We start from the raw sequence: 23,391 nt of genomic DNA, 5'->3' as shown, positions 1-23,391 counted from the left end.
AATGAAGCGGATGGGTGGCAGACGGTTTGATATCTCAGCGACAGTGTCCTTTGTTATTCAAAACATTTTTCTAGATATTTATATGAAGCTACCAGGTGGATCTCAGGTGCTTTTTATGCCGTTTCAGATGCATTCATACATTGACACCATTTAAAAAAAATACTTGTTAGAAACTTTTGCACAGTTATGCTAACCATGGAATCTGGAAAAGATCATTTACTTTCACTTAAGGCTGTATTGTTCAATAGGGCAAATCCTATGAAAGAACATTTGTATTGTGACATTATTTTCATGACAATACAAAATTCTCAAATCCTATGTGCCAGTGGTCTTCAATAAAGAGTCCATCAATTATTAATCGATTTCTCACAGATTTTACAAAAATATTGTAGCCTATTAAGAACACAATAACAAAACCCTCTGGCCTTCTTTGGTCATTTTTGACCAACAAATTGTACATTTTGAATATTTTTAAATCTTAAATCTAAAATTAAATCTTAATGAATTAAATCTTAAATCTTAATTCTAACTTCTGTCACATTAACAATATGAACACACAAAAGAATCATTGACATGGTTTGGATATGTTAAAGGGTCAAAAAAATAAATAGACACATGACTTCTTCATGGTCAAAAACAATACTAATAAATTATAGTAAATTTTATAATCAAATACTGAGTAACAAAAATTCTTTCTGTGTGATTTTAATGTTTGACTAATAATAATGTAAAACCTGATACTTATCTAACCGAAAATATCTAAACCTTGACAAAATGTAAATGCAAAACCTAAAAAATGATGAAATTATCTCTAGAAAACAATGGGAATCCAAAAGCTTCTGTATATATCTATACAGGGTGCTAATACAAGAGGTTACGCAACATTACACAAGTTTTTATTTGTTAAATGCTTCCAGATCGATTTGAAACATTTTATTGTGAAAATATTTAAACTATTTTAATGTGAAATATTGCATTTATTAAAAAATAGTAAATTTATAAAGAATAAAAAAATATATAAATATTCTCATGGAGAAGATAGTTGAATAAAATTGTATAACTATTGCATAGTATAATAAAATTCCCTCAAAATCACAAATAATAATAATAAAAATGATCAAACAAAAATATATTACATTGATTTTCCTGAGAAAAAAAGTTACATTTCAAGGCTTCGGTAAGTTTTGACTGTGAAGGAGGCAAGTGTGACTCCTAAACCAAGAGGGCCAGAGGGTTAAAAGATTAGCTCACCTCAAAAATAAAGTTCTGTCATCATTTACTCATCTTCATGTCATTTTAAAGTTGTGGGACTTTCTTCTGTGGAACATGAAAGAAGATACAGGGGGTCTGTTTTTTATTCGTTAATGTTACCAAAACCTCAGATAAAAAAAGTCAAACTCCACATTAATTTCTTACATAAAAAAGTAATGTAGCCTAAGAGTATATAATTATTTTACTGCATTTACAATGCAAGCGTTGTAAAATTCGTTAACTATTATGTAGGCTATACAGACCAGGCTAAAAATTGAACACCTAGTGTATTATCCATACCTGCTCCATCTCTCTATCCACCAAGTGGCCCTTATGCAAAACAACCATTCGTCGAGTCATAACACTTTTTGCCACTAGGTGGCAGAATGTTCCTTTATTGAACGCAACTGAACCAAACACGCTACTTCAAAATCATTATTTTTATATAAAGATCTTGTAAAATACAAAGGCGATCAGGCTATTGTAAGGAAAACAATTACAGCTGCAAAATATTGGAGGGATTACTGTAGTAATATTGGATGGGATGTACAAATTTCTGATATTTGGGGCATGATTAGGAAAACGAATGGATAGCATAAAAATTCAAGAACACCTGTGTCCTGACTTTACTTTCAGATTTTCCTATCAGGCTTTACTGCACATGTGCACATCAATATTGCGTTCTTTTTCGCATGCTGAACAACATTTTATGTATTTACTTTACTGTAAGGGAATGTTTAGGGTTGTGGTAGGAATAGACTTTAATAAACCATAATTGTACAGGTTTTTTCCCACCGTTTTAATGGGAGGTAGCAAAATCTGACAAATAGACAGACATTACGAAATGGAGAAGAACTTGTGATCTCAAATAAAGAAAATGCTAAAATGTTTAATAATATACATATAGCAGAAATAATTTGTTAGAAGGAGCAAGAAATATAAAGGAAAAATTTAAAGAGAGACAAATGCTGGAAAGATAAGTTATCTAATAGACATGGGAATGTAAGGATTAATTGTATTTAATTATATTTAATTTTTATATATTTTTTTATTTAAGCCTTCTCATTGTCACTTCACACTCCAGTTCAGTTGGCGGCGGTGTACATTCATTCCTCATCTACAACTCCTGCCAGAACTGAGACTCGAACCTGCAACCTTTATGTTACAAGTCTCTCTAACCATTAGGCCACGACTTCCCCTTGATCAACATTATCAACACTGATTGTGTGAGGATCATGTGACACTGAAGACTGGAGTATTGGCAGCTTTGCCATCACAGGCATCATTCTACCTTACACCATATTTTATAGTTATTTATAGTTCTTTTTTATAATTCACACAGATCTCCCGGGGACATTTGATCGGTGTCATCAAGCCTTGCACCTGCTGCAAGATATGTTCCATCATAAGTGTCTTACAAAACCTCCAAAAGCATAGCAGAGTTGATCAGTTTATTGATTTAGCAGTTTAACAGGCACTAATAAACACTTTTCTAGTTCTTTCAGATCCAGTCGATTCCTGATGCCAATCCTTTCTGACAAGTTCCCCTTTGTGCAGAAATCCTCCAGAACACTTTTGAGTTATGTTTGTGGAGAGGTTCTCCACAGCATTTATATCCAGTACTGAAGTAATGTCATCACATGTGTGAATGTGATTGTACAGAGGCCGTGATTTCTCTCCACACAGGAGTGTTACGTGCACAACCTGTTGAGAGTTTCCATCTACATCCCTGACTTGAGGAGAGACATCTTTGAGCTCACCATCAGCAAGATGCTCACACTAGATGTAAGTGAAATATACATATAATGCAGGACATACTCAGTGGGACACATTTAAAGGGATAGTTCATCCAGAAATGGACATGTCGACATGTACGCTCTTTCATGTTGTTCCAAACCAGTACAACTATCTTTCTTCAGTGAAAAGCAGTGTAAGTGTAATTTTGCAGCATGTTATAACTTCATGTAAAGAAGTGCATTCAAATGCACAGGCATTATACATATTTCATAAATAACATTTGAAGTGCATTCATAATTTAACTTATGTTATTATTTTTTTTTTTTATAATATTTTTTGTTTCAGGCTCATTAGATATTGAGAAGACCAAAGCTCTGTACATCGAGCTGCTGTCTGTGTTTGATAAGGTGCTGCTTCCCACTCACTCTTCCTGTCACGTGCACTACTTCATGTTCTACCTGTGCAGCTTCCGCCCGGTAAGTTCCCACTTATCTGTTATTCTCAAACAAATAAACCCCCCCTTAGGCTTTGGCTGAAGCTTTTTTTGGATCACTTATGGAAGATGTTACAAACCCCCAAACCAGCCCCCCGTCCTGAGACAGGCTGCTGCTGGATACGTGGACAGCTTCATGGCAAGAGCCAGGTTTTTGCCAGTATCGTACATGAACTTATCATGCAGTTTTATCTTATCTAATGCAGTGGAGCTCAATATTTAAACATCTTTCTTGGCAGTGGTTTGTTATCTTGATTAAGTCATGAAACGTGAATGCCTCTTTGTTGTTATCTGGGAAAAAAAGGGTTTGATTGGACACAGGTACATATATTTGTCAAAACATTGTTTGAAATCATGTCAGAACTGGTTCTGTAGAGTTTCCTCTCTTCCACAGGACAGTCAAGGCTTGTCTGGGCCTGTTGATTTCTTGGTTGCACTTTACATTGACATTCAGGACTCGGGATCTAAAGTGTTCTGTGACATCAATCTGCACGGCCCTATCTTCAGACACAATGCAATTCTGGAGGAAAATATGAAGAAAGGTCAGTGCATATAGAAATTTTTCTGTCAATACATGAAGCACAGGTGTGAAAATTTGAGATGTCAAAACGTTTTTCATTATAAATTTGTGTTTGTGGGTCAAGGACACAATTGTGACCCGGCTTCACCACTTTTCATTGTTTATTTTATTTCTACATTTCAAATGTTTTTTTTTTTGGGTGGGGGGAGGTCATAAATTTCAAAAATGTTGCAGTGATCTTTTCTGAAAACATAATCAAGAAAGAAGCCTTGTTAGAAGAACAAAGTGATGGAAAAGTAAACTTTGAGTTTGGCAGGTTTTATAAATATTTCTTAGAAAAATTGTTTATATTTGAAAACCTTTGTCTTCCAAATCAAAGTCACGTGATTCAACTTCAACCAACATAAAAAATAAATAATAATAATAATAATTAATAAAAAAATCATAATTGAATACTTTCTACAAGGAAAGGTCAGTTCAGGGTGTAAACCTTGTGCGACTCCCTTAAACATTTTCAATTATATAAAAATACTTTATTATAGTGTCACTTTATTATAGTGTCCTTGTTACACATTACACATGCAACTAACCCTGTGTAACAGCTCAAGCTAATTCTGTTTTAATAGAGTTTCTAAAAGCTTAATTGTGTTTTGAGACTGTTTTATTCCCCACCATGCAAATAAGTGATTTAAAAACAGCAATGTTGAATAGGGGTTAAATAATTATGACATAGCAGTATTATTAAAAAAATCTTATAACTCAAAAGTATTACATTATATATTGACCATATCACTTTTAATATGCCAGTGAACTGTTATAAATGCAATTTTTATTATATCCTGGATCTTCAGAAAAGCTTGTATTTGTAAAGTACTGTCGTCTCTGAGGGGTTGAGTAATTTTCATTGCAAGTGTATATATATATATATATATATATATATATATATATATATATATATAATTTTTTTTTCTTAAAGCTTTTTGGCTCATTTCAGTAGTTTAGCCTCTTCAGAGAATATCCAATACCACTTTGATCTTGTCTCACAGGGGTCTGTGGAGGGAGAAGATGGCATTCTGCATGGAGAAACAGCTCATGGACACTCAGTAGTGGGCATGACTCCAGGTTCTTCTGACTCTCATCTGCACAGTCCACAGAGCATTGGCTCTCCCCGGGTCTTTCTGATCCACTGTTGTAGGACTCAGCTGGTCACAGATCACAGAAGGAGGGGGCGCTCAGGGACTGCTCGTGCTTGTGAGAGCACAGATCTGACTGGAGCCCACACACACCAGCATTACTGACCCCAGTGTTTGGCAGTAGTTTCACTAAACCCTCTACTTCACTTTAAGACTGCATCATAAAATACAGAAATGCGTTTATTCAACATGTGTGCTATATTAATAGTAAAATGATAGAAGCATTGGTGGTTCATCAAGTAGACAGTCAGATGTATTTTATGTATTATTTTCTTCCACCAGAAATGTAACATTTCAATTATAATGATAAAATGTTGATTTATTGCAGATTAACAAAATTGTCATTGCCGGAATTTCTCTCCTGTGGATGCTTACTAGTAAATAAGTGATATATATTCAAATAAACAAAGTTATTTCAAACTGTAGTGATATTTCACAGTATTACTGTTTTCCTAAAACCATAAAAGGTTACTGGAAGGTCAAACTCAGTGATGCATCTTTAATAGAAATGTGTGTAGTCATATCTAAGAAAAAAAAGCTGTTGCAGACTACACACGCATTCAAATTGTGTCAGCATGCAGCCCTTGATAGGCAAATCAATTTTATATGTATTGTACAATCAGACAGCTTTGGCTCAGCAATGTAGACCGTCACACATACACTACTACTCCAGCAGACATGTAAGCATCCTCTAGTATTTTTAAAGTCTCTATTGTACTGAAGTCCACTGCATATAATACACAAACACATCACACATTTGTTCAGACTTTAATAAAAACATTCAAAGAAAGATATTTAGGCCACACATATGATGCAATCTAATTGAATCACAGGACTACATGTCAGCATTTTCAGAGCGTGTGCTGTTATTAATATCAACAAACCATCTGCATGATGGAAATGAATGATAACCAGTTTATTACACATTGATATAAGTAACTAGATCCTATATGGCAAGACAAAACAGAATACAGTGTGCTTATGAAAACAGTAACCCGATCCATGTGCATTGTTCAGCTGAACGGATGCATTCAGGGTGGAACACTGCAATATGACTGGAATTACTCGATATATGAGTGTCATGATGAGCAAGATCCCTACCAAGAACAGAATCATAGTCCGAGGAACCCAGGATGGAGCGAAGTTACTGTCGATCAATGAACCAAATCATGAAGGATCCCCTCAAAGCACTTAACAGAGCAAAGCTGATCATAATGCAGTGAAAGCTGGGTGACCCTGGACAAGACCGGCAAAGACATCAAGAGCAAATCAGAGGGTTTGATGACAAGATTGACCAGGTTTATGACGGCAACCGTGCACATACTTAGAAGCGAGCGTGTCTACATGTCTCTGCATAATAAAAGATTCGGACCGAAAATATAAAATCTTCAAAACGTCATAGCACTTCTCAGAACAGATACAAATAAGCATCATATCAAATGATGAAGAGTGGGGACTGTCCTGAAGATCCCTAGGTGAAATCTAATACATGTACTGTATAATACACCTAACTCTAACAGAGAGGTCCGCTGCACAGCCACATGTGTTTTCATTACAGTTGTTCAAATGGGGAAATATACCATCTGAATGAGAGCATCTTCATAACTGTGTGAAGTAACCGCTTCAGCTGTTATAATTGTTACTCACGGCACATGCTGACACAGTTGAAATCATATCTGAGCGTTTCAAAGTCACCGCTGCTGTTAATGGTGCCGTTTGTGTTCCCGATTTAAATTCCCTTGGTTGGTTTCTGCCTTTATGTTATGAGTTCTGCTACATGTTAAATATGTACACAGACAGCTTTAAAAAATGAGTGTGAGTTTGATCAGAAGAGCTCAGGCCTCTGGTCACCACTTGAAAGAGTACAAACCACACAGTCTCTTATGTTCCACAGTATAGTTGCAGTTCGACCTCGATGTCCTGAATGAGCCCGGTTTGTCTGTCCATCCCAGATGATCTACTGACCTCGCCGCTCTACTGCAAGAGCCCCGGGGACAGGAGGTTCTGGCCACTGAGTGAGGCTACAGAGAAAAAAAAATTACAAAAAATGATTGCAGATTAAGTGTGGCATTGTGTAAGTCTGTAAGCTTCTAAATTAAATATGAAGAATCTCATTATCATGTTTATGATTGTGTTTCATTCTAAAGGGATTTGCATTTGCCATATTCCCTTAAGAGTATGCGCCTTCCACAGTGAACTCTTCAGAAGTTAAAAGGGGTTAAAAATATAACTGTCATTTGGAGTCTATGATACAATCACACAATGGCTGATACTATTGTAATAATAATAAATAAATGTAAAAAATGAGCAAACAAATGTACAGAGCATGTCCTATAATTATTTTTTTTTTTTTACAAAAATCCAGTTAAAATTTCAGAATGATAATTAAAGACTAATAAAACGAATAAAACCCGTTTTGTTTCAAAAGGATCTTCTGTAGGATTGACCATATGACAAGGCTGCCCTGACTGTCCTCATTTCAAAATGGCATGATTAATATGAAAAATGTCTAAAATACGAGCCACACTTGGTGTTTTCAAAACTCCTCGTCACACTGGATAAGTAAGAGACTTTGCAAGGCCAGCAGTTATAGTGAAGGGTAATGTGACGGTGAAATGAACATTTGGCCAGAGCTCAACTTAGCTGACAGCAGCAGTTGAAGGGAGAGATGCTGATGGCTTCATAACACAATAAAAACAGCCACTCACTCTGAATCACAGTCCTCTTCGGCCTTCACAATGCTTCCCTCTACGTACTGCAGTAATTCTGCGAAATAACCAAACATTTTGTGAATAATACTTATAATATCACAGATTCGAAAACACAAGTTCAAATGAGTAAATTACAACAAAATGTCCAGAAACTGTCTTATTGTCCCAGATTACTCAAGGAGAGAGGCTGTAAGCAGCCACTCAGAAGAGCAGCCCAGAGCTGTTTTCTCACTCACTGTGATCCTCGGTGCAGAGTGAGCAGACACCATCTACGAGCTCTTTGGCCTCAGCTGCGAGCTGGCAGGCTGGATCCGGGATCGGGGAGGCTGTGTCGGGGCTGTCAGTCACTGGAGACGCTTGTGTGCACCTGTAGGACGAGGAAGATACGTCATGATCTCTGACAGAGTGAGCCACTACAACTTTCAGTGTTTGTCTTGAGAAACATACCCACTTTCAATCCCAAATAAGCTGGCATTGGTGAAAACATTGTGGACATTCTGTAAAAACAAGAGAGCAAATTTTAAACTTGGATAATCTTTGTGTTTTGGACGCAACACTGATATCTAGATGCAATAGTGTACTTTAAAAGGAACTTTAAAACCAAAAATGAATATCCATCATTTACTGACCTTCTTGTCAATCCAAAACTGTATGACTTTCTGTCTTCTGCTAAACATGAAAGAAGATATTTTGAGGAAAACTGTGCAGCTGATGATAGCCATTGTCTTCTTTAGTATGAAAAAAAATACTGGAAGTCATTGGCTACCATTAACTATTTGGTTCCCAAAATTCTCTTTTGTGTTCAGCAAAGAAACTGACATGAGGGTGAGTAAATGATGACAGAATTAGAATTTTGGGGTGAACTATCCCTTTAAGTCAGAAAACGTGGTTTGTGTTGACCTGTGCAAATCCAAGGAGCTTCTTGTTGGATATCTCCAGGTGTTTCCGTGTGAGTTCAGACCTTCTCAGCTGACTGTCAATCATGGCCAGCCTCCTGTTCAGCTCCATCACATTCTCCTGGGAAGAAAATGGTCTTTAAAAACCTTTGCTAAAACGTAAACTATTAAAAACTTTTTCGTTAACGTAAACTATTAAAAACTTTTTCGTTAACGTAAACTATTAAAAACTTTTTCGTTAATTGAAATAAAACTGAATTATAAATATTTGATGAAAAGCACACAACTTAAAAAAAATTAAAATAAACAATAGAAATGTTCTCACGGCAACTAACTGAAATAAAATAGGTATTAACATGACTCAAACTAAAAAGTTGAACAAAAATCAAGTTATATAGAAACATTTTTAAAAAACGAATTAAAATAAAACTAAAACTAAAATGAAAGTGTACAAAATAAAAGCTAATTCAAGATTCCTAATAGTATACAAATACTAAAACAACACTAGTTCATCTTAAACAGGACTGTGTTGTACTGGATAACTATAATCTGCCAACTCATTCTTGTCTACAAAAGTTTCAGTCATTGCATCTATATAAATAATTTTTCAGCAAACAGACAGATGTGTTGAGGAACATTTACTTTAGTAGCCTCCAGGCCTCTCGGTTTCTTTCCGGCGAGCTGGTTCTTCAGATCTTTGATTTCAGCCTCCAGGAGCTGAATGACCTGCTCATAGTCTTGTTCAGCGCTGTTGGTCTGTCTCTGAACAGCCTCAGCGACCTGCAGCTTACTTTTCAGAGACTTGTTCTCCTCCACTGTGGCTGTGGTCTTCTGTTTCATCCATACACATGGAAATAAGCAAATGCACAAAAGGACGAGTGGAGGAACATCTTCAGATGCTCATGTTGTGATAGTATACATTTGGTATACACAAATATAGTGAGGTAAAATGGGCATCACAAAGTGTTGATGTATTAAAACTGCTCACATGACTTAATATTTGGATTTTGAGGCATTTAAGTCACATTAAACAAATCATGTGTTTATTTGTGATGCTGCAGGCTTTACCTCAGCCGTCTTCTGCAGTTCCTCCTCCAGAGTCTTCTTACTGTCTTCTGTGTCTTTCAGTAACCCCTGAGAGCAAAAAATGTTCATATCAAAGGCTTTCTGCACAGATGTTCAGCTCTGTCTCACTAAATTTAATAGAAGGGATCAAACCTAAAATAGCTAGGACATGGAAATTCTGTTCTCTACATGTATGATATTGATCTTATAGAATGATTCAACTATGCATATATTCTTTTATTTATTTTTTGACCTTATTATTTTTCATCCGATGTTTATAACTCGATTTCCAGTGAAATGACACGGTGACATACCAAACTTCAATAATTTATAACTCCGCCCCTTTCCAGCTTTTTTTATTTTTAAATAATAGATTTCGCTCAGATACACAGTACATCACAATACAGAAAAAAAGATGTGTCACTATTTCCGTTTAATTGCAATTTTTTTGCCACAGAAATGGTGATAAATAGAAAAAATTTCTGTTCAGAAATATTTCTTACCAGTCGTAAAACTTTCTTTAACATTAAATCACCTGTCACATTGTGATTCTGTTCCTCATACTTTTGTTTTGGTGGTTTAATATGAGAAATATTCCACTTGAAACAAAAACGTATGAAAGAAAAGCGTGCCTGATAAAGGTGCTGATGATAAATAAATAAAAGGTGGTTATAAAAAAGTTGTGAAATGTCTTTTCTTAAGTTGATTTCTATGCTTCTGAATCAGTCAGACTATCGCTCTAACAATTTGACTTTAAATGATATGTATAAAAACTTGTTAGTAGTAACTGTTTATTACATGCCAGTATTACAAGTCATTCTTGACATGCATTTGGCACTTAACGAGTGTTCATTTTGCAATCCAGTGTTTATTTCAGTACTCACCTTAAGTTGTTTCATTTGCAGCTGAAGATGTTTGACTTCAGTCTGAAACTCCTCCAGTTCCTCACTGCTGTAGCTGCACTCTGACTCACAGGTCTGAAACAGAGAGGGACACGGTGAAAACAGCTCTTTCTTGAGTGTGTGACCCTGCCTCTGTGATCTGAAAAGAACATCGAAACCAGGACCATTTCAGTGCTCATGCATCGATGTGAGACATATCCAAAGGTGCAGGGCACAGAACAGGCAAACTCTTACAATTGAAGCATTTAAGAGCTTAAAAGACAGCTTTGATAACTTTCCTGAGCAGCCGAAAAGCTCCTTTAAGAACACAAAGTAAATCTCCCCAATCAAAGTCAAGTGCTCCATTACTGAATCCTGCAGGTCAACTTACTGGGGAATGAAAGGCAGAGGTGTCCATCAAACTGGCTGCTTCCTGATAGGAGAACATGAAGGGACCCTGTCCCAGTCCCGCCTCCTCCAGCTTCTCCTGATAAACGCTGCGGGTGGCTTCCACAAAGTCTTGTCAAGAAAACAGAGCTGAAGTTAGAAGTAGCCAAGAACAACACTTAAAATATAGTAAAAGCATGTAAGAAATTATAGCATAAGAGCCATCAAGACCTCTGGTGGTCAACATTTGCTTGCTAAACTTCTTCTGTCACTCGATCTATCCAGAAATCAATCTGAAAATCTATCCAGAACAATCTTCATAACAAGAGGAAGAGTGTCTAGAGGGAATATTTATGTTCAGGTGTCCTTGCACAGCTGAAGTACAAGAAACCAGGCAGAGCTCTTGCTCCACTGCAAGCACTTTTGATCAGGATTTGCTGCGGAGGAGCGTAACTCCCTGTCATGAGCAACCTGGAAATACACCTAGCTCTCCAACTTCATACTGAATCCAAATATTTTCCCCCCATGACAATCTGTCAAAGTGTTTCAAAGTGTAAACCAAAGCTCAATATCCAAATATGGATGATTATTTCCTTTTCAAAATGGGTATTTCCACCAATGTAAAACTGTGATTATTTCCGTAGTTATTTCAGAGGTTGGGAATCTCAGGCACGCATGATACACCGATTAATCACTAGCATCTGAGCAATATGTGCGAGAGAGATTAACATCACATTGTCTTAGTTATTTTAGTAATGTTGAATTATGCTACATTTGCATGCTAAACCAACCACACTTTCCTTTTATTTATTTGTTTTGTCATACTAAGGACTGTGCTAAAGAAGGCTTGATCCTCCTGAAGGACAAAAAACAAGTTGTTGGCCTATAAATATGAAGATACATTTCTGGTGAAATATAAAATGGCAACCTCTGAATTGGTGAAAACCATTAACATTACATGAGCAGTTAAACTGAATACCCCACTCATTCAAGGATGTTTGCACTATGAACTATGTGATTTTCTGAAAAAGGGAATGTAAGTGAAAATGAGTAATTATTTCCTTCATCTAGTTGACTGGCTGAAGATCATGTTATGCAGCTGCAGTATAGAGGTGTAAAGCATGTTTCTGTACCTCCATACGACACCGTTCCCTGAGGGTCTGTAGTGAGACTCTCTCTGAGCTGCCGTCTCTTCTCATCTGTTAGATCCAAACCCAGGTACGACAGAGCCTGCAAAATGACCAAACTGTCAAAAACCTCCATCATTACAGTGCTTCTGACCTATTCAATCACATCCTGCAGTTCTCCTATTCTAAAAGGCATTATTTTAATTATGTACATATTTCTATTATGTTATATATTACAAAACTAGTTTGAATATATTGCTCAGAGCAAATGTTTCTCTTGAAAAAAAAAAAACTACTTGAACAAAAGGTGCTTAAAGGGGACATATGACTTGCTAAAAAGAACATTATTTGTGTATTTGGTGTAATGAAATGTGTTTATGCTTTTTAAGGTTCAAAAACACATTATTTCCTTCATATTGTTTCTGGTCTATGCCCCGCCCTCTGAAACGTGGGGATTTTACAAAGCTCATCTGAAAAGCGAGGTGTGCTCTGATTGGCCAGCTATCCAGTGTGTTGTGATTGGCCGAATACCTCAAGCGTGTAACGGAAATGTTATGCCACTTTACATATTGTGTTGCCCTGTCCGGTCCAGAGCGACGAAACATAAACATAAAACCCCTTTATAAATGTGATATAAACATGATTTCTAGTCGTGTCCTCTTTTGGAAGGCCAAACAAAGTGGTTTCGCTTTCTCAACAAAATAGTGACACAAACCACGGCCTTGAGTGAGTGCAAACCGAGGCCTAGAGTGATATAACGAAGGACCGTCCGTTGGGCTTGAGGCAACCACATGTGACGACCCTGGGCTGGTCTCCGCTTCATGCACGATGAAAGCCGATCCGGCAATCCACAGTGCAAAGTCGATGTATTTCCTCAGTGACCAGCATGGATCAGCTCCAGGCATGACGAAGCAGATATCGTCCTCTTTTGGAAGGCCAAACAAAGTACTTTCACTTTCACAGTGTAACACATAGCGTCTAAACAACATGAAGGCAGCAACAACTATACTACAATGAGAATAAAAGGTACACCTTCTTTCTTTGCGTGAACATCTGGGCGGCGTTATGCAAATCTTCCCACATAGTGATGTAGAGACGTGGGGGCGTGTTTTAATGAGCCATTTTAGGGGGGTGTGGACGAGTCTTACCTTTTATAAAGAATATCTCTTTGGATTTGAGACTTTAGTCTTTGCAACTTCACAGATCTTTTTTATGCACCAAGAGCTTGTAACACTCCAAAGAGAAAGGAAAATTTTAAATCCCATCATACAACCCCTTTGAAAGTGCTGACTGATGACTATGATTGTTTTTTTGACTGCACAGCATCCAAGCCAAGTTTGAAAAGAGTTTTACAGCTATGAGCTATGTGCACAAGAGGGCAGTGTGGTAACAGAGGTCAAGACACTGGCGTACAATAAATCCAGGCTTATGGTCCGTAAGAGTTCAAAAGGCATTAATAAAGCTAATCAGACTAAGTTCAAACCTTCAATCTGATACTGCCACAAAAGTAAGACACACCGATCAAACACCACTGGCAAGAAAACTGTCCCCTTACAGATAAAACATCTACATCTACTACTGCAGAACAGCAGAATAAACAGCATGATGTTACATTGAAACTTTGTACCATGTCAAATACCTTTTTGTGTATCACTTAATATCATGTTCATTGTGCCTTTAGTCCACATTTAAGTGCTCTTGTCCAGTGAGACCTGATCCTATTAATGAGCTGGTAGATTAGGGTCAGCCTCGGGATCAGCAGGATTAAATTAAATCTCTGCTAAACAACTGCACCATAACAAAGAGGAGAGATGGAGATGTATGAGGAAAATGAGACTGAGATATGATAGTCTTCATAAGTACTCTGTCAGTTACTTCGCACAGAGATACAGGCTCCTTCTGAAGTCACTGGTACAGATTTCAGTGGGGATTAACCCTTTAAATTCTCCCTTATGTTATCTGAACTGCTGGATCCAATCCTGCCATTACTAAAAATACAGGTACAAGAACATGCCACTTAAATAATGCAAAACAATTTAGGGAATTAACTTTTTATTTTTATCAATAAAAAATGTACATCTAAATTAACAGTATTTATTTTAAATTATTGTTCTTAAAGGGGTAGCTCACCCAAAAATGAAAGTTATGTCATTAAAGCTGCAGTCGGTAACTTTTGACGCTCTAGCGGTTAATAAACAGAACTGCTTGCGTCTTGCGGAAGAACATCGTAGCCGGAACTACTTCTCTCTGTTTATGTCTATGAAGAATCACAAAGGTACTGGGTTACTCCGCCGCGGTGCCCCGAAGCAATCTAAAATAGACACTTATATAAACACTTATTATAGGTGTACCCTAGTGATTCAGGACAAGCTAAAAACATGGTTTGGAAAATGGATTCATGGTGTACTCGCTTATTATTAGGGATGGGTATCGTTAAGGTTTTAATGGTATTACTACTCTTACCGATACTGCTTAACGGTCCAGTACTTTAACGGTATTCTTATCGGTACTTCGTGTTGTGTTAGGCAGTCGAAAACTTTGCATTTCTCTATCTGCACATAATGCACTTTTGAAAGATGCTGTATGTTTCCGCTCTTACATGAAAAAATTTTTTTGCACTTATGACAACCAGCATTATCTGCATCCACTCTAGTGAAGTATAACCACACTTTGGAACGTTTTGCCATCGTCACTCTTTGTATTAAGCAGGTGTTTTTGTACTGTAAGGGGCCATTTGCAAATCGCGCCTAAAAACACTTGGAAAACGCTAGGCACGCCGCTTTCTGATTTTTTCCCCCAAAGCCTTTGGGCACTTGCTCTCCTGAGGAGTCTGCCGTTGCTAAGCAACCATGACCTGATCTCTCCATGAAAACGCGGAAATTTCAGCAATGGATGAATGGATTTGCAGCACTAAAAACTGGTTGCAGTAGCACTGCTACTAAATGAATAAAAAAATCCACATACAGCTATCAGCTGTTCCTTCATCTTGGCTGAGCTTCAACGTTGTTACAGAAAAGGTGAGGAAGTTACATGACCTGCGGTGCGCTTGCGGCATTCTGAAAATTTGATCTAAGATATGATCGCACATTAGAAATGTTTGGTGGGATAAAATGTGCACGATAACATAATTAAGCAAAAATACATAGTACATTATTTTTTCCCCTCCAGTACCGAAAGCAGAACCGATACCGTCAGATCTTACTGATACTACGATCTTTCATAATTTAGCCCCGGGGCCAGTTTAATACCGGGTTTCGGTACCCATCCCTACTTATTATATATATATATTGTAAATTTTGACCAGAAAAAAAGTTACGGACCGCAGCTCTGATTGGTTGTTTCTTACCGGGAGCGGAGTATTTCTGCAAATGGCAATAGGACCACTGGGAGGAGCCAGAGGAGCTTGATTTTTCATATTCTACTGTCAGGACATAATGACAGGTTTAACAAATATGTAAAATTAGATTTAGTCTCAGAGCTTTCTGTCCCTCCATTGAAACTATGTGAACGATATACTGTCCATGTCCAGAGAGCGTTGTCTTCTCTTCCGGGTCTGTTGTGAGCGCGTTCACAACACTGACGCAGGCGTGTTATCTTTGTTATTGGACAGTATACCACACACACAGCTTCAATGGAGGGACAGAAAGCTCTCAGACTAAATCTAAAATATCTTAAACTGTGTTACAAAGATAAATGGAAGTCTTACGGGTTTGGAACAACATGAGGGTAAGTTATTAATGACATAATTTTCATTGTTGGGTGAACTTATCCTTTAAATGTAAAAAAAAAAATGATTTAAAGACGATAAAAAACTGATTTATTTTAGCGGGTTGTCTCATGGGGCCACCAGGTTAATATCACATGACTAGTATACTACTCATTTTATTCAAACTTTCTCTCACAGATATAAACTGTTGATATAAAATCCAGTAATTCAATTTTGTAACACTATCCAGCACAGTGGGTCTCAACCGAGCATCAACATGACTAAAAAAGTATATGCCATAAGTAAATTAATAATTATTTTTAATAATCAAATTTTAATCTAAATGAAAAATGCTAAAAAGAAAATAAGATTTATTTTTTATAAGATAACAGAATCCAATATATATATAAATATATTAATCAAAGTTGTCCTAACTTTTTGGTGAACGGTTTTGATCCACCCCAAATGTTGGCTAGTGTATATTTTTCCCCCTGAAAACTTTACTTGAACAACATTTCACAAAATGAAAAAATGAAATCACAAAATGAATTACCTTAATATATGTTAATTAGTTTAATACTCAATAGTCTATTCCATTCTGTTAATAAAAAAAAAAAAAAAAAAAAACAAGCAGCTATGTCACAATTACAGCAGAAATTCTGGAAATAGTCTTTATCAGCGTGTCGTTGAATATTTTGTTGGGGAACAAGGGGCCTTCAGGTTAAAAAGGTTGATAACCACTGATCTAGCTAGCTAACAAAATTGCAAAAAATTATTTTTGATAATCTTAGAGAGCATGTGGAAAATTTTAACACATTTAAATTAAAGCTACAAAAATGTGCCAATTTTTATGTGTTAAAATGCAATATGTAACATTTATCAAACATTACATGCTAAAAAAATTAAAAGCAATTTTTGTGTGAGGTCAGTGAAAATATTATCGGTTTAGTCAGCAGAAGAAAAAAAACGTTGTTTCGTTCTATTTTATAAGTCAAACATAAACTTACCATGCACAGCTCCCGACTGCTGCGAATGTTTCATAAAGTAAAAGCATCACTCATTGTACACATGCAAAACTGTTGGTATAAACTAAACCAGGCTTACCAGATCGAGCTTCTCTGATTTGAGCCGTATGTGGGGGTCCAGCGAGATCTTGGGTTTGGAAACAGTGGCTTGTCTCTGTGCGGCAGAGGCTGAGGGGGAAAGTGGGACAGTCATTCACCTACTTTAAGAGTCATACTCACATTAGAGCAATTAGTGGTGAACGCTAAAGTTAGCTGCACTGGAAAACCTGGCCTTTGGAAAACTATTTTATTTTTTATTTTCTGGGAGCTCAAATGAATGGGTATTATATTAATACAATAAAGATTATGAACTGTGTGAGGGAATTGAATCGAGGGGGCGAGAGAGAAAGCGATGGAGAAAGAGAGGTGCTTTCAGTGGCATGTGTATTGTTAAGCAACGCTCGCTATAAGAGCTATGAGATGATCACCCCCACCCTGGGGACACACTCCTGCAGGGGATTTAGCTGCCTTCTGATGCTCATGATTGACAGCTTGAGCTCAGACACGTCAGACTCAGACAGGTCCCAGCAGGAGCTCGCTTAGGAAGAGTGGATTTAACAGGTGGTACTGATGGGACACAATCCAGATTAATAATGCTTCTATCAGTTCAGCCAGAATTACAAACATGTAGAAAGGCAGCATAACTATTTGTTAAAGGGTTACCTTACAAAAATGTAATAACTTACTCGCCTTCATGTTGAAATTTGAAGAAAGTCCTAGCCACTGTTTTCATTATAATAAAAAGAGAATGGGGACTCATTCTATCAAGCTCCAACATCACAAAAAAAAAAAACATTAAAAGTGTAACTGAGAGCTATATTCCCAGTGATTTCAAATTAAATACGGCAAAATTAAACTGACATGGCGTTTTGTCATGATGACTTCTGTAGTCCATTTCAGAGCATTATGGAGGGATGATACAAAATATTATCTATGAAAAATTATTTGAATTTCAGACTGTTTCTCACACGAAGCTATTATGACTTCTGAAAACCTGGAAAATAGTACATGATTCATTCATACAGACCAAAACTTTAATGGTGCTTTTTTGCCATTTTTAGTAGTTGACAGCCCCAGTCCCCATTCACTTTTATTATATGGAAAAGAACAGCCTAGATATTCTTGAAAAGTTCTCTTTTGGCTTTCATTGCTATTTGCGTCATGAAATGAGTATATGATGACAAAATGTTTATTTAAAAAAAATAAAATAAAACAATTATTAAATCCAAAGGCCGAGATCAAAATCTGACACATAAGCACTTATAAATCTATTTATAATAATACTGTCATGTTTAACCTACACAAAACTGTCACTGGGGCAGTCCCATTTCAAAAGGTACAAAAAGAAATACTTTAGGTTATAATATGTACTAATATTAGGGGTAAATAAGGTGTACCTTTTAGCTTTTGTATCTTGACCCAGTGACAGCTTTGAACCAGTTTTTTTCCAAAAGAGAGTATTGTAATACATTACTTTATCTGAAATATTCAGCTTTTATATTAGGGTGCAAACCTCACTCTTCCATGCCGAGCAGAATTCTACAACAATCTCTACATCTCTACAAATCACAATGATTAAAGAATGACAAGGAACGAGGATAAGCATGTCTCGGAGTCCAAACGCATCTCTTTCTTTCTAGGAAGGACACCCAGAAGGGCTTTTGCAGGATTACAGCACCTATTTAATTCAGATAAGACGGATCTTCCTTATTCTTATAAGATTTTATCAGCTAGTGTGGATAAATAGATAATTAAGCACTATACACTTTATAGATGACACAAATGATTAGAACGCTATGCCTGTAAACACAACAACATCCAGAGTTCAAGGGCGAGCCAGGCATGTTTACATCCGGTCCAGAGTAACCTTAGGCTCTGGGTCAGAGAAAGCCTGATGGACAGGTGCACAGTGCACATCCAGTTTGGAGACTGGACACTAAAGCCACACTTGAAAATGTTTGAATGTCAATGCTTTAAATTACACTTTACAAAAACAGTAATAATGAGTTCACTGGAAAAAAAAAACAATGAATATAATTAATATTAATTATTAATATTTATAATTAGGTTTTTGAACTTTACCCAATGGCAATTTTTAATTTGAATGATTAATATTTACAATTAGATTTTTGAACTTTATCCACTGGCAATTTACTTTTTTTAAAGCATAAATCTTTATCAGTTATGTTAGATTTGCACTTTTTAAAAAAGCCAATAGGATAAGACAAATGCTGTTTGTTTTGGTTCAGTAAGCTAGTCTCTCATCAAGGCTGTATTTATTTGATAAAAAAAAATAAAATAAAAATGTATTTATTCAGAATTATCAGAAATAATGCCTTTCTATTTTAATTTATTTTAAAGACAGATAGTGCACATTTAAAACAAAAAAACGTTTGGGTTTTAAATTATAAAACAATTAAACATTGTTAGGGAAAACGATTTCAGCGTCTGGAAAAGCGACTTGACACGTCAACATCGACTCAGACTGCTTCAGAGTATCTAAGAGCATAAAATAGACTTAAGTGGCTTTCTCTGTTTGGCTTCTTTAGCCATTTATCAATCCCGTTTTGTGCCCCAAGAAAGGATTACACACTATGCACAGCAAACCAATCTGTACTAAACAGCTACCCAGCTGCTAAGATAAGAGCACTATCTGACTCAACATGAAAGACGCCTTCCTTTCTTATTTTGGTACGTCTTCTAGAAGTTGATTGTGTAATTTAAACACCTCACATACATGCCCGACCCCTGGAGCACCGAGAGATTATTTTGCAAGTGGCCGTTGATTAAACTCCAAACCCTGCTACTGACTAATCCCCAAACTTTCTCTCTGAAAATAAATAATTGCTTTGCTAGAAATCCTGTTTCTCTGAATGACGGTTCATTTTAGATGCAGTCTGTAAGGTACATTACCTCAAAGAGAGCAAGTACTTTCTGTTTCCATGAACCTGCACTTGCACACCTCTAATATTTTCCCCTCTTAGTCTGTAACCATGAAAGATTTGAAAGTATGTCCTTTACTAATTTGCTAAATATTTCTATCTATATATATAATATAGAGATATTTTTCTGTTTATAAAAAAATGCATTAAAAACATTATGTAGTTTGATAGAAAGGCACAAAGACCACAGAATCTTGTGATTACTTTGCACAAAATGTACTCATTTTAAAGGTTATGAAATTAGAGTAAAAGTAAACTATCTGTAAAGCTTATTAAGATTTAAGAGTTAAGGGGGTTGGAGCTATGAATCCACCTTCGTGACACTTACCTGAAACCTGTATCTCTGGAGGGCAGATATCTAGGGAGGATGAAAGCACTGGAGCTGCTTCCTCTCGTTGCATCTATGAGAAGAAAATTATTAAGCACTGCTTGGTAAAAGGACCATAACAAGTGTGTGTATTATGTAAGCCACAAGACTCTCTTGTTGTTGAAATGCCAAAGACGTGACATGATCTGTACACTAGTAAACACTCACCTCAGGAGATCGGACATGAACCTTTAACCGGCTGAAGTTGCATCCGTTCCCAACCCCCCTCTGAACTGATGGGCTGTTGGAGAAAGGTCCTTTTCCTGGTATGAAGGCAATATCCACCACTGGTTCTTGACTTCAACAACAAAGAACAGTACATTATGTAAAAGAAAGTAGAAAAATACTGATTAACTGTTAAACATTGATCAAAAGACATAAAGCTACATTGAACATTATTACCTGAATTTGACTTTGTTGAGCACACCTTTGGCCTCCTCATACGTGACTCCTATCAATGACTCCTTGTTAATGGCGATAAGCTGATCTCCGGGTCTGAGCCGTCCATCCTATAAGGCCAAAGGAATGAAAATCCTTACTAAATGTTGCTGATCAGACACAAATCATGGCAGACATTCAGTATGAGAAAGCTATGCCAACAGGATCAGCAGGAATATAAGTCACTGTATACTCATCAGCAGGTGGAGACCTCTCTCGTGTCACAGAGGACACCACTACAGCAACTCTATTCCTTCAGACACACCAGAGTCACTAAAACTACACAACTCTTCAATCCGCTCCCTAGGGGTTTAGGAATGCACAATATAATATCAGTATTGACCAAAAAATACAAATAAATAGCTGGTCAACCTATAACACCATTAAAATCATTTTTATTTAGATTTAAGAAATATTTATTTTTTCTTTTTATGTTGAAAGTAGTTGTACTGCTTGTACCTATTTTCTGTAGGCAAAATACTGATTAAGAAAATGATTCTTGCCGTTCTAAAACATAAGCAACAATAAAAGTGATTCTTCTTTTTGGAGACAACGCTAACATGCAAGTAAATGCTAAATTAAGAACTAGACAAAACAAAACAAAAGGGAAAAAATCCACTAAATGGCCAAAAACATAGTTTATCTCAGATAGCTCTGATTTCTGATCATTGATTCTGGTTAAACAATTCAAAATGGACATGGGATCTTATACAGGTGTCACAGATGGCCATCAGTCTGACACTGAAAATCTAAGTGATATTGAATATCTGCGTTTCAGCACAATAGTCCTGTAGGTGAATGCTAGAGTTTTATATTCCACAGGGAGGGTGATGCCCTGGATGGCCTTCTGTACACCTGACCTCTGCAGTCTGCTGTGACAGCACTGTCCGTCCACAGAACAGCCCAGGCAGAGCCTTAAACCTATTTTGTCTATCAGGAAAAGCACTCAAGCCAATGTAAAGAAGGGAATAAATTGCTCAGACAGTTTCCAGGAGATCTCTACCTGCTTAAGACGAAACCTTTGCACAGGCTCAGGCTATAACGCAGTAGTCTGACATTCTAGGATGTCATCCTCACATTAATCCTGACCGCCTCTGCGATAAAGATGGCTAAATGTGTAAGAGCTTAATGGAAAGGTGTAAAGAGCTGAGTGATCCTTGCTTTGGGGGAGAAGATTCTTGGAGGTTTATAATCTTCTCCAGCACTTCCTCGAATTGTATGACTTATCCCACTCATTATGTCCATTGCCCTCTCTGTTTCTCTGTCTCATTTAATCAAAGAATAGAGACAAATGATAATGCTTACATCTCTATATATGAGCTGTCCGCACAACCTCACCTCCAATTCAAAATGTTAAAACACAATAAACCAGTGGTTCTCAAACCAGTGGGCTTCAGTAAACTTCCAAGTTTACCCAGGCAGGTTATGCACAAATAAATGCACACACCGCTCATTAAAGAGTCCCACTCTCTCACCCGATGACAATCTCCTCCAGACAGCACTTCCTGGATGAAAACTGCAGGGCCATCAGGTCTGTTGGAGCCACCGCCAATGGTAATACCCAGACTGCAGGAGCGAGCGACGGATATCAGCTGAATCACCCCTTCACCTGGGTGACTGAAACTCAGTATTACTAGAATGAACTGCCGGTCAAAATAGTTAAACAATTCAGAAAGCAGACACAACTAAATCATTGTTTTCCATTGTTTTACCTTAGGGAGCGTAGCAAGGGTCCTGTGTTGTTGTAGTTACTCTGAGAGCCAGCGGGACTAAGCAATAGAGGACTCTGAGAGCTGGATGAAGACCCTGATGATGTGCTGTCCAAGTATCTGCCTGCTTTAGCACAAGAAGATGCATAAAGACGTGAGAGAAAAATTAATGATCACAATGCCTTATATCAAACTTGACATAATACTATGTAGATTTAAGAGCCACCAGAGAGCAGTGACACAATCCATCAATTTATCTGAAAAATAACAGTGGTTTCAGTAATTAAAGAACAAGAGTTAGTGTATCCAAATTAACTAAAAATAAATATGCAAAACCTTTGCTTGTTATAGCTACCATTCAAAAGTTTTAGGTCAAAAAGGTTTTTCATTTATTTAGATATTTTTAAAGAAATTAATACTTTTATTCAGCACGAGGATGCACTAAATTGATCAAATATTACAATAATCGAATGTATAATAATATCAAATTTTCTATTTCAATTAAATGCTGTTATTTTTTACTTGCTATTCATCAAAGAATCCTGAAAAAATAGTGTCAGTTTCCATAATAATATAAAGCAGCACACCTGCTTTCAACATTGATAATATAAGGAATATTTCGTGAGCTTTACTATCAAATGTATAAATTACATATTAATGGAAAACAGAAAACAGAATGAATGATAGTGTATATAAAAAGGTTTGCTGAAATCAAGAGAAGCTCTCATGGTCATTAAAAGTCATGAGTTTAAAGTTTGCAAACTGAACTTTGTGGTATTGTCAAAGAAAATGTCCAGACAAATACTTCAGACCAAAGCTCTTATACTTCGGTCTCATTTGCACTTTTAAATTAAAGACTCAAATGAAACTATTTGCTGTGCTTAAAGCAAGTCCCATCATTAGA

General features: G+C 36.7%; 1 protein-coding gene across 4 annotated transcripts in view; it reads right to left on the bottom strand.

Annotated features, from left to right (window-relative positions):
- Positions 1 to 5,948: 5,948 nt before the first annotated feature.
- The window catches only part of LOC113046777 (syntaxin-binding protein 4-like), a 36,226-nt gene continuing 18,783 nt past the window's right edge, over positions 5,949 to 23,391 (bottom strand). For 2 of the 4 annotated variants that reach the window (XM_026207758.1, XM_026207749.1), the window contains exons 7-22: positions 22,491 to 22,614; positions 22,254 to 22,395; positions 20,743 to 20,849; positions 20,509 to 20,638; positions 20,302 to 20,374; positions 17,072 to 17,160; positions 12,268 to 12,364; positions 11,139 to 11,266; positions 10,751 to 10,843; positions 9,870 to 9,935; positions 9,444 to 9,632; positions 8,806 to 8,922; positions 8,353 to 8,402; positions 8,142 to 8,272; positions 7,903 to 7,960; positions 5,949 to 7,215 (exon numbers count right to left, since the gene is read on the bottom strand). In XM_026207758.1, the coding sequence (XP_026063543.1) occupies positions 7,152 to 7,215; positions 7,903 to 7,960; positions 8,142 to 8,272; positions 8,353 to 8,402; positions 8,806 to 8,922; positions 9,444 to 9,632; positions 9,870 to 9,935; positions 10,751 to 10,843; positions 11,139 to 11,266; positions 12,268 to 12,364; positions 17,072 to 17,160; positions 20,302 to 20,374; positions 20,509 to 20,638; positions 20,743 to 20,849; positions 22,254 to 22,395; positions 22,491 to 22,614 (1,658 nt within the window). In that variant the 3' untranslated portion in view covers positions 5,949 to 7,151. Of the gene's footprint in view, positions 7,216 to 7,902; positions 7,961 to 8,141; positions 8,273 to 8,352; positions 8,403 to 8,805; positions 8,923 to 9,443; positions 9,633 to 9,869; positions 9,936 to 10,750; positions 10,844 to 11,138; positions 11,267 to 12,267; positions 12,365 to 17,071; positions 17,161 to 20,301; positions 20,375 to 20,508; positions 20,639 to 20,742; positions 20,850 to 22,253; positions 22,396 to 22,490; positions 22,615 to 23,391 lie in introns of those variants that run through there. The other 2 variants (XM_026207768.1, XR_003276174.1) reach the window with 2 other exon arrangements.

The sequence above is a fragment of the Carassius auratus genome, chromosome 3, assembly GCF_003368295.1.
Source record: "Carassius auratus strain Wakin chromosome 3, ASM336829v1, whole genome shotgun sequence".
Lineage (NCBI taxonomy): Eukaryota > Metazoa > Chordata > Actinopteri > Cypriniformes > Cyprinidae > Carassius > Carassius auratus.
This window is presented reverse-complemented; position numbering and strand designations above follow the sequence as displayed.